At 37.8% G+C, this 12,890-nt stretch overlaps 1 protein-coding gene across 1 annotated transcript in view; it reads left to right on the top strand.

Annotated features, from left to right (window-relative positions):
• The window catches only part of DPH6 (diphthamine biosynthesis 6), a 117,244-nt gene extending 108,732 nt beyond the window's left edge, over positions 1 to 8,512 (top strand). The window contains exons 7-9 of the mRNA XM_080931716.1: positions 3,324 to 3,418; positions 6,771 to 6,858; positions 8,062 to 8,512. Of these exons, the coding sequence (XP_080787842.1) occupies positions 3,324 to 3,418; positions 6,771 to 6,858; positions 8,062 to 8,115 (237 nt within the window). The 3' untranslated portion in view covers positions 8,116 to 8,512. The remainder of the gene's footprint in view (positions 1 to 3,323; positions 3,419 to 6,770; positions 6,859 to 8,061) is intronic.
• Positions 8,513 to 12,890: the final 4,378 nt, after the last annotated feature.

Raw genomic sequence — 12,890 nt, 5'->3', positions numbered from 1 at the left:
ATTGGCAACATGGGAGGAAAAAAACCAGAACTTCCCAGGCCCTGCTTTTTTTCTTAAAAATACTTTAAAAGAAAAATTTGTTTGTATTTTTTATTTACATTTTATGTTTTTGTACATATTGTTAGGGGTGAGCCATTTTTAATGATAACGGGTGACCGAACAGCCCTCAGAGTGTTTAATGTCCTACTTCAGACTTTACTTGTGGTGTGACCATGTTCATTACAATCTCAAAGGAGAAAAAAACCTTGTAAAAAAAACAAAAACAACAACAAAAAAACAACTTATTCCGAGCATTCCAGTAACTTTTTTTTGTGTATGTACCTAGCTGTACTATAAGTAGTTGGTTTGTATGAGATGGTTAAAAAGACCAAAGATAAAAAGTTTTTTCCTTTTTTTAACTTTTTTTTTTTTTTTTGTCTATGAAGTTGCTGTTTATTTTTTTGTCCTGTTTGATGTATGTGTGAAACAATATCCAACAATAAACCGGAATTTTATTTCCTGAGTTGTTCTAAAAAAAAAAAAAAAAACAACAACAACAACAAAAAAGAACCTGAGTGCAGATATTTTAACCAATGAGACTGTAGCTCAATTGAGATGGTCGGGCAGAGAGCTATGGTTTATTATCAGAGTACCTCACAGCGTCTCTGTATGAAGCACTTGTGGAATGCTGCTTTTCCTCTGGCCCACTACATTGGCTCTTTTCTTTGGCAGTTGAGCTGTAAGTTAGTTAACTGGATACTTACTGCATACCATGTGCTAACCGGTCCCTGTGCGTGACTAGTTAATTATCTGACAAACCTGTGAGGATGGTAGTATTAGCGTTTCACTTTCAGACGAAGAGTCACTTCTGAAGAGGGCTTTTTTTCAAGGTCACCTGACTGGGATTATCAGCAATAGAAGTTATGTATACGTCTCACTGATTTCAGAGCATGCAATGCGTTCTGCTCATGAGTCATTTTGAGGTTTACCTAAATAAGAATAGCATCGTCTTGGTGATAGAGCAAGTAATATAAGCAGTAGTATTATCAGGAAGAGAACAGCATCCATCGGTGATGGCAAAATCAGTAAGGTTGTCACATGTAGAAAAAATTGGAAGGGTGAATATAGAAAGCAAGAGAGGAGCTGGAGTTTGAGTTTGATAGCTGAAGTGCAAAACGGTCGTCAGGGCTTTAAAGTAGAAGAAATGGTGCATAGGCTGTTAGTAATCCTTCACATTTTCCGGGAAGTTTTGTCCTCACGACTCCATCATTCCTTGATTCAGAATGTAATAGCTTTCCCTGCTCTTAGTTGCTACAAGTCTAAATCATTATAGCTCAGAGAGGAGAGATTCCTCAGTGCTGGTGATGTGGCTGCTTCCTACCACTTCAGCTTCCCCTGCTGGTTACAAGCTTACTCGGTAACTCTTGTAGTAGTGCTGCTGTTCTGACTGTGTGGCGTAAGAATAGATTTATAAACACTCTACTCCCACTGAGACTCAGAAATAATGTGAATGCACTGTAAAGACAAACAGGACAGGAGAGAGTGGGAAAAACTGGATAATGTTTTCTATAGCAGCTACAATGGGCAAAATAGATAAACTTTTGCCTGGTTATAAAGCAGAGACTTGGCAAGTCCAAATCATAAGAGGTGGTCCCTATGGGACCAAATAATGGGACAAGACTGCTTTGCCATACTAAACTAAATTAAATTAATATCTTCTCTGCAATAAAAACCACACGGAAACAATAATGGGATATGGATTTCAGGGTATTTATTTGTTCTGCACTTAAGTGTTCTACTGATTTCCCAACAACTTCCCACCATGAGCCTTCTAATTTCATCTTTCTGACTCACTGGCCAGTCTATGTGGGGTGTGCATGTGATCAATATTTAGCTTTTCTGTTTTGGCAAATGTCTCACTGAAACTCTTGTGTTGTTTTTGTAATGTGAAACATGACTGGAGTGTTACAGCCTGTGGCTACTACATCCTGCAGATGCAATTCTGTTAGTCCCTTATAAAAGTAATGCAAGTGGCCACGTTAATTCAGCACTGCTTCTAAGAGGTGCACACCGACATCTGTATCTGCTATGAAATATCTTTAGCTTATATACAATGTAATTAATATTTGTTTAACTCACCAATCACTCTTCAACAGGTATTTATGGAACACCTTTGAGAGATGAAAAGATAAAAATTAAGATGATATCTTTAGTTGTTAATTTACTAAACATAACTTACTCTACATTGTAGTTCTCCAAAATAATGATGGGACAGATACACTGCTCACATCAACCAGTATTTATAATATCTTTTCCTCCTCATTATTAATTTACCATTATGGAAATATAGGTTTCCAGCCAATAAATTTGGATAAAAGCTCCCATGGTTTCCAAGATTGAGAAATCAATAAGTATTTTTATTGGACCCTACTACATCTGTTGTTTTTTAAGGCTCAGTTAGCTTCATGCTATAACATATTTGAGTGATCCCAAATGTCTGCTCTAAGGTTCTTGATAACATCCTGGGGTCTTCTTCAGAGATGAAGGTTCATATCTGCCGTGTTCAGTGAATAGACAGCCTACAAAACCATAGACTCTTATAGTATGACAGCAAGAAATACGCCCATTGTGTATCAACCCATCAGCTTTCAGTCAGTTCCAGGATCATGTCATACTATAGCTTACAGTTAAACAAATGAGACTGGGCTTTTTATTTGTTTCTTTGTTTTTGTGGGAGTTGGGGGGGGTGTTTTGTTTTGCTTGCTTGTTTTTTTTCTTAACTTGAGATTTTATTAAACAACTATATAATCTGAATCTTACTAAGACTTAAAGCTTTTTAAGACTTTGGAAGTTTTCTGGTTTTTAGTACCCTATAATATTCCTAAAAATAATAGCCCCGGACATAATGTATGTAATCATAGGCCTAAGAAAAGGTTTTGAATTTCTTTTCTTTCCAAGTGAAAAGGCAGGAGATGTATAGTTAGGCTCTGTCTTTGATCACAGTAACTTACCTGCCTTTAAATCTGAAAGAAGCTTCCATGCTAAAATTTATTCATACTTTAAATTTTATTATTATATAGAAAGATTTTGCTTCCCTATAACTGTTTAAGCAGGGTTTCAAGTTATTAAAGTCCTGGTGCTTTATCCAGTGCTTTATGAAAACATTTTACAAATGTCCTCTTGAGACACGTGTCTTAAGAAAGGGTAATTTTCTGTAGCCTGCAATATATTTTCAAATCAGGATCCTGCATTGGTTTTCAGGCAAAGAGAGCCTGATAAATGAGTGTTTTGCGGGCAACATTTTAATTGTTTTTGTTTTTGTTTAAACTCCTCCTGATTCTCAGCTTTCGAGGAAGTACGGTGTTCATGTGTGTGGAGAAGGTGGCGAGTATGAGACATTCACACTGGACTGCCCTCTGTTCAAGAAGAAGATCGTTGTGTAAGATACCGTCTCACCATCTCCCTTTTCTTAAGTGTGTGTGATGGAAGCAACTTCTCACTTCCTGAGGCAGCTTTGGCTGTATGAAATAGAACGTGTCCTCCAAGTTCACAAACACTCGATTTGTTTAATCCCAAGGAAGTTGTGCACATACTTAAATCAATGCCTGACAAGATGAGGCCTTCATAGAAGCTGTAAGCTTTTTAGACATTGCACTTCCTTTTACTTGCTGATTATGGCCTGCAGTAAAACTAGTGCCTCCACACTGACACTTTTATCCTTTCATGAAGTGTGAATTGCCTGTATTATTTATCTTTCATTACAGCCACCTTTGATAAACTGCCACATCAGTAGCCTGTGGGTTCCATTAACTCTGTCCTCTGTTTCCTCTTTCTTAGCTTTAACTTGCTAGAATGATGACACCAGATATGTGTCTTCAGTTGCTGGGGTTATTTTTACAGATAAACTTTGTTTTGAAGCTGATTTGGTTTAGGATGAGTACTGTGTACCTCCATAAGGAGTTTAAGAATCAGTATGATGAAGACCGGGACTTTGTCTACTTCATTGCTTTACTAGCTGTGTCTGTATCATGCAGCACGCCTTGACTGCTAGAACATTCCTTCCATTTGTTCTTGGGTTTATTTTTACTCCTAAGCTCAAGCTTCTTGGAAACAATGGTGAAAATTTTGCTTGACTGAGTGAGCAGCCTTGGTACTTGTAACATTAAGACTTGAATTCTTTGAACAATTAATAATGAGTCAGGGAAGAATCTGGGACCATTCAGATTAAAATGGTTTCATTCCCAACTCCATATTCCTCACTCTTGCTTTTGAGTGCTTCAAATGTCTTTGACGTTAATAATTAACATACCACTGATTGGGCACTTTTTTATGGAGCACCTGATGTTTCCATCAAATTCTGTAGGTCACTATTGATGCTTGTTGTTTCTACCTTCCTAAGCTTGAAGGGAAAAATAAATCTTTGTATTAACTATGATACAAAAAAAGCAAAATTATTACATAGAGGTTTGTAGATGGGAGGGATTTTTAATGGTTGTGCTGATCACAAAGGACTTTGTAAACAGGAAATGTACTTCCAGAAACAATGCTGCTTATTATTAAAGAAAGACATATGCATGTTTGGATGAACTTTGTATAATGGAAAATGTGACTATACTCACTTATTAAAACAAAATTAACCGCAAGAGGAAAGAATAACAGAGCAAGCAATGCCAAGTAATGATACTCCAGCCACCCTTCAGAGACATCAGTGCCCTGCAGTACCCAGAGGTCTTCATAGAGACCTAACTGTAAGAAGTACTGCTTTTCCACTTTGTCAGCAAGTGATCTCAGCATCATGGTACCTCAACAGTGAAGCGGGTCAATGCCTTCATTTTGTAGCTATAGAAACTCAAGCCTGATGCAGATGATCACACAAGGAATATTGGTCCTGCCATTAGGGGAAGGTGTCAGAGAAAATGTATTTAACCAGAGCCCTTTTTCCTAGCAGTTACCCCCTATATCTATCTCTGTGTGTCTGTGGACCTCTCCCTCTCCCCTATCTCTATTGCTTCCCCCCCACCACTGCTTCTCCCCAACCACTTCCTCCCTCTTTTCTTCCTCCCCCCCCCCCGTGTGTGTGTGTGTGTGTGTGTGTGTGTAAGGGAGTGGGGGAGTAAGAGAAAGATGTAAAGAGGGGTAGACAAGCATGACAGTGCATGCATGTAGATGTGAGAATCATGTGTGCAGTAGGTTCTCCTTCCACCTGCATGCAATCTCTTTCTGTGATGTTTCTTCTTCCCATTCTTTTTGGCAACATATTTGCATTGATTAATTAATAAAAACTCATTATACCTCTTCATCAAAAATTTGATTCTTTAAAGGATCAATGTGTATAAGTTGCTTTCCTTTTAATGTTATCTTTTTAATGTTATGTTATAATACGATGATTCATATTTGGTAGTAAAGATTCATGAATATATATTGAGTTTTTAATCCTCATGTATATACAGTTTTATATATCTTTCAGGTAAAATGTAGTCATATTTTTTCTGTGAAAATTTATTATTCTGTAATCAAGTATTTTCTGGCTTTGTCTATGGACATTGCATAACTTTCTAATCAGAAAAACTGGGTTCAGGTGTGTTTTACACTGATCTCAAAGAGTTGAAGACAGAGTCAAGAGAGGTGGCTCATTCCACTGATAAGGGCCTGTGCAGCTGTGCAAGGACCTAAGTTTAGTCCCAGCAATAACATCTGGCAGCTTATAGCTGCCTGAAACCCAGACCTCCACAGACATTGCAGTCACATGCACAAATGTACACACAGACACACAAAAACATAATTTTAAAATAAAATAGAAGTATAAAAATTTAATTAAAAAAATTAATCAAAATAATAGATCTGACGAAATGGTTCGGTAGTTAACAGCACTTGCTGCTCTACCAGAGGACCTAGGTTCCATTTCCAGAATCCACACGGTGGCATAAAACCATCTATAACTCCAATTACAGGGGATTGTAATTGTATGCCTGTTCCTGGGCTCCAGGTTTACCAGGCATGCACATGGTATGTTCAGACTAAGCATTCATACACATAAAATTTATATAAATGAACTTTTTAAAAAGGAGTTAAAGGTCATCTTTGCAGTTCTGCACTGGTCAGGTGCTAAAATTAATATATGCAATGAAAGTAGTTCATGAGAAATTAGATATAAGGAATATCTATACATTTTTCAGTTGAAATGCAGAGCATTGTCTTTATCTAAATAACAAAACTCACTAGTTAATATAATTTTATAAATAGTCTTAGTTATTTATAATTTCTTTACAAGGCATCTTTATTAAAATTTGAGTTAATTTACAGGTATCCATATGGTGGCAGGAAGCAGTTCATATCATGTTACCTGAAAGTGTTAATTACCCTCTCTTACAGTCTGTGTAGATAGCAATGGTCTTACAGTGTGACGGTTCAGCCAGAGCTCAGCAACTGCAGCTCCCTTTTGTGAGGGATGGCTTAGACAATTGAGTCATTGACTCAGTTGCCTCTCCTCTCCCCTCCCCTTCTCTCCTCTTCTCTCCCCCCTCTCCCTCACCCCTCCCCCCACACTGAAGACCAAGCTGTGAAGTTTAATGTTCAGCCCGTGTAAATTTGTGAAGTGCAATTGAACAGCTGAAGTCTCCAGATCATTGAGTTTTGAGGAGACTTTGAATATGAGCTGTGTGTCCTTTTACACAGGAAAAGCAAATGTGTTTCTTACTTGGATCTTGGAGGATTCCAGGTCTCTTCCCTCAGTGATAGGAGTGACTAGCTACAAGGAATGGGTTTGCTAAGTCCCCTAACCTGTGTTACAGGGACTCTTCCGAACCAGTCGTCCACTCAGCTGATGCATTTGCACCTGTGGCTTATCTGCGTCTCTCGGGGTTGCACTTGGAAGAGAAGGTAAGTAAATCTCAGCCTGCGGTGATTTCAAGGCGTGGGAAAGGTATTAGTTCTTAACACAGCGGTTCTCAACCTGTAGACAAAAAATAAATGTATTCAGTCACTAACTAATACTTTACAAGTGCTCATAGTACTAAGAATGCTCTGTAACACAAAACATTTCTGAAGAGATTGAAGGTTAGTTTTTTAAAAAGAATGATAAATGCTAAGAAAAGGGGTCAGCAGAGAACCAGTCGCAAGGCATCTAGTGTGGTAGTTAGGTTGTGGTGCATAAGCATTTGGGGAAAGACTTGATAGTTGAATTTTTATTGTACAGGGCTCAGGAGGGAATAAAGGAAAGAAAAGTTTTTCTGAAACTACAGAAAGGAAGCTATAAGTGAGAGGAATAAAAGGGCTGGAAAGTTAGAGGAAGTGCACGAAAATCAAGTGTTCAGTGAGATGCAGAGCAGGTGGTCCGCACGGGCAGATGCTTGTCAGTCTGTCTTTGGAGGCAGTGAAGATCAGGGTTAGGTCTTTGCATGACAGACCTAGAGAGGTTACCCTCTGCTTTCAAGGGACGCTCTGTGAAGAAGAATCATGATAGGAAACAAAAATAATTGGAAAAGGTCTTATGTCCTGTTTCCTTCCCCACTTCCTGAGGCATATGTGCAGCTGCATATGTGTTACATGGAATCACACGGACATTTTCAGAGTATGCAGCGTCTCTAAAAATAGAATGAAAACTGGTCCCCAAATCTCAGGGTAAGTCAGAGAGTAATGACTAGCCCTAGCAAAATGACAATTAAAAGAGAAAAAGACACAGACACACACAAATAAATAATAAGTATGCATGCACTTTCCATCACAGTTAATGCTGAACCAGATTGGATACCAATATATCATTAGACTAGACTAAAAGTAAACATTGGTAACCTGTTATCACAAATTGGTGACATCACAGAATGGTATTATCCCATCTAAACATCTCTAAATTCACAAGAATTTACCTTACCGTAGCCCTTTTCTCTGCTTGGTTCCATTAGCACAGCTCAGAAGCTAGTACACTAACCTCTTGCTCATGCATTCCCCCATTCCAAATGTAGCCTCACCCAAGGAGCTCCCTTCGTCTTACAGACCGTTAGCCCAGTGTAGGTAACCATTGTTTCTTTATGATAGGATACTGACATTAACAAGTATGTCACAGTTTTCTTTGTTTCCTTGTAGGTGTCTTCAGTACCTGAGGATGATGAAACAACTAATTACATACACAATTCTTAACATTTATACTGCATTTAAAAATTATTATAACCTACTTTTTTGTTACATTGTTTTACGTCTTAAAAGAATATATCGGGACAATTGAATAACCGGGATAATTTCAGTGAACTCTTCTGATATTGCCAATTTCTTCAACTTACTTTCTTTTAAAAACATACTTTATTTTTAAATTCCTATTAGATTATTATTGTATCATCCCCCACTTTCTTCAGAAGCCTACTATTTACCCCTTCTTGCTCCTTTTCACATGTATGGACGCCATATTTCATTAGTGTTGTTATATGCCCCCCTCGCTTTCTATGTCTCTTTTTTTTCTCTTCCCTCCTCTCTTTCTCTACACACACACACACACACACACACACACACACACACACACACACTTTCCTAAATACATAAATAGAACCTGTGGAGACTATATATAGCATTTCCTATGTTGTGTTGTCAGGGTTGGTCATTTGCTTTTGGATAACCAGTTGGTGTGTTCTTTCCCCATGAAGAACCCTGTCCACTTTAGCATGTCTGTTGGTGCCCTCCTTGTTCAGCTCATATTTCAGGATTCATGTAGGTGAGACTTCATGGGTGCAGCTTCTGAGACTCTGGGAAGAAACACAGTCCCTGGTCTTCTGGCTCTCACAGTCCTCAGTCTCCACTTCACTGTCTTGTTGATAAAGAGTCTCATGGCCTTTGTGTGGCGGCCCCTGTATTTTGCTTTGATTCCTCTCTAGCCTTTCTCGTCCAACATTTCCTTGTCACACCTTTTCCTCCCCTCTCTTTCACACCCATGTCATGAAAAAAGGAATCAAAAAGTGAAGAAGAGTGTGATCTAGACAGTCACATTCATTGTAGTCAGGTGTCACTACAGTGATTCTCCTGTTTTTTCATATATTCATTATTCAAAATGGTCAACATCATTGGATAATAAGAAAGATTATCATAAATGGCTAGTTATTTTATGACTGATTTAAAAGAATTTTTAAATATCACTCATGTATACCTCATACATTTTAAAAATCAAGACTATCTAGAATAATTTTATGTCCAGTGGGAAAGCACAGAGTAGTCGTGTATGTTTTCTGTCCGGTTGGAACCCCGTCTGCTCATTCCAGCCTTCTCTACCAGAGAGGTATTTTGTAACTGATAAACCCACTTTGGTAGGTCCTCCTCCAGGATCCATCTCTAACCAGAACTGGTGAGTGCCCCTTTAGTTCTGGAACTTGAGAGACTGAGGCAGGAGCAGTGTTGTGAGGTGTGGCCTGGATCACCCTGTGGCAAAACAAACAAAAACGTCATAGTTTGTATACAGTCTCACAGTTGTGGTTTTACGTTCCGTGGGATTTAACAAATGTTCAAAGACATTAGGCATCATGACGGTCCTGTAACAACAGTTTCACTGTCTTAAGGATCCTGTGTGCTCCACCTGCTCATCCTCTCTCTGCCTGGCAACTCCTGATCTCTGCTCTCTAGTTTTCCTTTATCAGATCATCATGAAGAAAGCTGCTACCAACATTCATGTACAAGTTTCATGTGAATATCAGTTCATTTGTATAGCTACCAAAGAGCATAAGTACCAGATCCTCAGTGTTCTAGGTTTATTTTTATTGCTGTGATATATATTCTGACCAAAAAAAAAAAAGAAAGAAAGAAAGAAAGAAAAAAAAAAAAAACCCTAGTAAAAGAAGGGTTGTTTGCCTTACAATTCTGGGTAATCTGTCACTGAGGGCAAATGGGTTGGAACCATTGTATCCACAGTAAAGAGCAGCAATCGCCTTTATATTTCACTTCCATGTATCTCTCACACCTCATAGCCTTATCCACTTCCTCCGTTAAAGTTCTGCCTTCCCAAACTCCTTTGTTTTCCATTTATAGCAGTGGTTCTCAACCTTCCTAATATTAATAAAGTTCCTCATGTTGTGGTGACCTTGGACCAAAGAATTTTCTGTTGCTACCTTGTAACTATAATTTTGCTACTGTTTGGAATAATAATGAAAATATCTGTTTTCTTATAGACTGAGGCATACCTTGTGAAAAAATCATTAGACCCCACAAAAGAGTCAAGACACACAAGTTGAGAACCACTGCTTTATACTGTTCAGATCCTTGCACAGAATCCCACAATAGTTGTACAGTGTTTTCTACATTAATAAGGTCGTATCTAACCGGAGACCATGTGTCATAATGCTCTGTGGTCTTTCATTGCTCTTGCTCTCAGGGCTCCATATGAGCACACGTGCTTAGAATGCATTGATGCTCCCTTGTTTGCAACAACTGTCTGCCTCCCTTAACCTTTTAAACTGTCTGCACCCCGCCCATGGACCAGTATTGAGTTCAGATGCTCAGCATTTAACCACACAAGTTAAACTGCACCAGTGCTTTCTTCTCTTTCTGTGGCAACTTTATTCAGTTATTTAAGCATTTATCATTTCTACTGCTTTGCATATTTCTGTGAATCAGTCCTTTTTCATTTTATTTTCATCTGAGTCATCTATGAGATCTAAAAGTACCAGATAAAACCTTGAATATAACTTTTTTAATGAACTACCATTTTCAAACCTCATTTTCTTCTTCATGAAGAGTTTTAGAGATGTTTTCCATTGCATTCTACAAACAAGTTTACGTCACGTTCTTCTGTTATTATTGGACAAGAGTGTGTAAGAAAACTGGAATGCAAAATACAAAATATAGAGAAAAGTTTCTTTGGGTCCCAGTCTTTAATCCTTATGCCAAATTTGATGCTAAAATGTACCATACATCTCACAACGACAAACTTGAGAAAATGAAAAATACAGAGCCTTATATAAATCAACTAAAAGATCACATTAAAATACCTAGAATTTAACAGAAGAATCAGGTTTTTTCATGAAACTATTCAAACACTCCTCTCACCCATTTCAGCTTTGTGGAAAACAGTATTCAAATTAATTTTGGGGAAAAATACATTGTACATTAAACAAACCAACCAAAAAAAAATATATTGGGAGTAAGAGCACTCATCCTTCAGAAGGCCTGGGTTCAGTTCCCAGAACTCACTTGGTGGCTCACAACCATTCATAACTTTAACTCCAGATGATCTGACCCCCCCTTCTGGCCTCAACTGGTACCATATATACATCTGGTATACAGACATGCATTCAAGGAAAATTCTCATATACTTAAATAGATAGAATTTTAAATCGACATAGAAAATTAATCTTAACTTCATTACTTACCCCTAATACCAGTTCATCCTTAATTTTGCTTTCTTTAAAACTAGGCTTTTAGTACTAATATATATGTTGTGGCTTACTGCTTAGCTTTGTCTTTTCCTAAAACGTTCTTATGGAAATTATTTGTTTTCTGTAGTTTTAGGAGCTCCTTATTCAAACAACTTGTAACTTTTAAAAATATCACCATTCTAAGCCTGATATTTTTTGTTTTAATGTTTGTTATTAGATCAACTATATCATCAAATATAACCCCCCAAAATATTAAACCACCTCTTCTAATTTTTCTTAACATACATCTATCACTACATTACTTTGTAAAATTATGTCTATATGACAATTACTGTGAGTATGGTCGAATTACAGAATAATTCTAGCTTTGCATTCTGTTGAAGTTACTGTCTGTAATTATTGTACCCATTGCTCATTACAATGGAACAGTTCACATGACCTGTATATATGGAAGGTTTATCAGCCAGAGAAGGGAAATAACAAAAAAAAAAAAAGGAAACTTTTTTGTTTCTTCTCTGTTGTCCTTCCTTTTTTTCCCCTCTTTTTTTTTACCCTAGTTATGCTATTACATGTTGTTATTTTTAAGAAATTGGGTTCTTGTTGATGTCTTTTTAAGGTTTCAACTCTGTCTTCTCATCAGAAGCAGGATACTACTTAAGTCATTCTTATATATATACTGAATGCCTAGACAATCCCAACTACTTTTAAAAGTTGAAAATACAACACAGAATTAAAAAGCCAAAAGTTATTGCCTTTGGGACCTTGAATTCTGTGCGGTAAGCCAGGGAAATAATTCAATGTACATGAGGTGGATGTGACGTGGTGGTGGAGAATTAGGCTTGGCTTGGGCTTCTGAGACCTCAAAGCAGTGGATACAATGATTACAGGCAGAATGGGTGTGACGATTATTAGAGGAAGCAAATGTCATCTGAGGATCCTAAGCTGGGTATGCTACCAGATTTAAACCAGAGTGAGAAAAATAAAATACCAGTCTTCACATGCGGTCACCCCCAGGTTCCCCATCAAAAGGCCTTTTCTGACCTCACAGACTTGTAATCCCAGCCCTGGGGAAGCATGACAGGCAGATCCCTCACTGCCATTGAGCCTACCACATTGGACAGGTTCCAAGCTGCTGTTTCAAAATACAAGGTAAAAATCTCCCAAAAATGACACCCAAGATTGTCCTCTGACTCCACATGCACATACTTACAGAAACACATACACACACTGTAGATGACTTTTGCAGAGTTGCAGGATACAAAAGCAACACATGAAAATCTGTTGTAATAATATATAATCTAAAATGAAAAGTAATAGAGCACTCTTATTTCCAGGATCATTCAAGAGAATAAAATGTAATGTGACCAAGGTCTGTCACTATAAAATCTTGTGGGGGAATAAAGAGGAAATATCCATAAATGTGCAATTTGAATAAAAATGGTCTTCATAGCCCATATGGAAGTGGCACTATTAGGAGGTGTGGCCGTGTTGGAGAAAATGAGTCACTGGGTTCTGGCTTTGAGGTCGCAGAAGCTCAAGCCAGGCCTAATTGTGTCTCAGTCT

The sequence above is a fragment of the Micromys minutus genome (genome assembly GCF_963924665.1).
Source record: "Micromys minutus genome assembly, chromosome: 17".
In the NCBI taxonomy this organism is placed as follows: Eukaryota; Metazoa; Chordata; class Mammalia; order Rodentia; family Muridae; genus Micromys; species Micromys minutus.
This window is presented reverse-complemented; position numbering and strand designations above follow the sequence as displayed.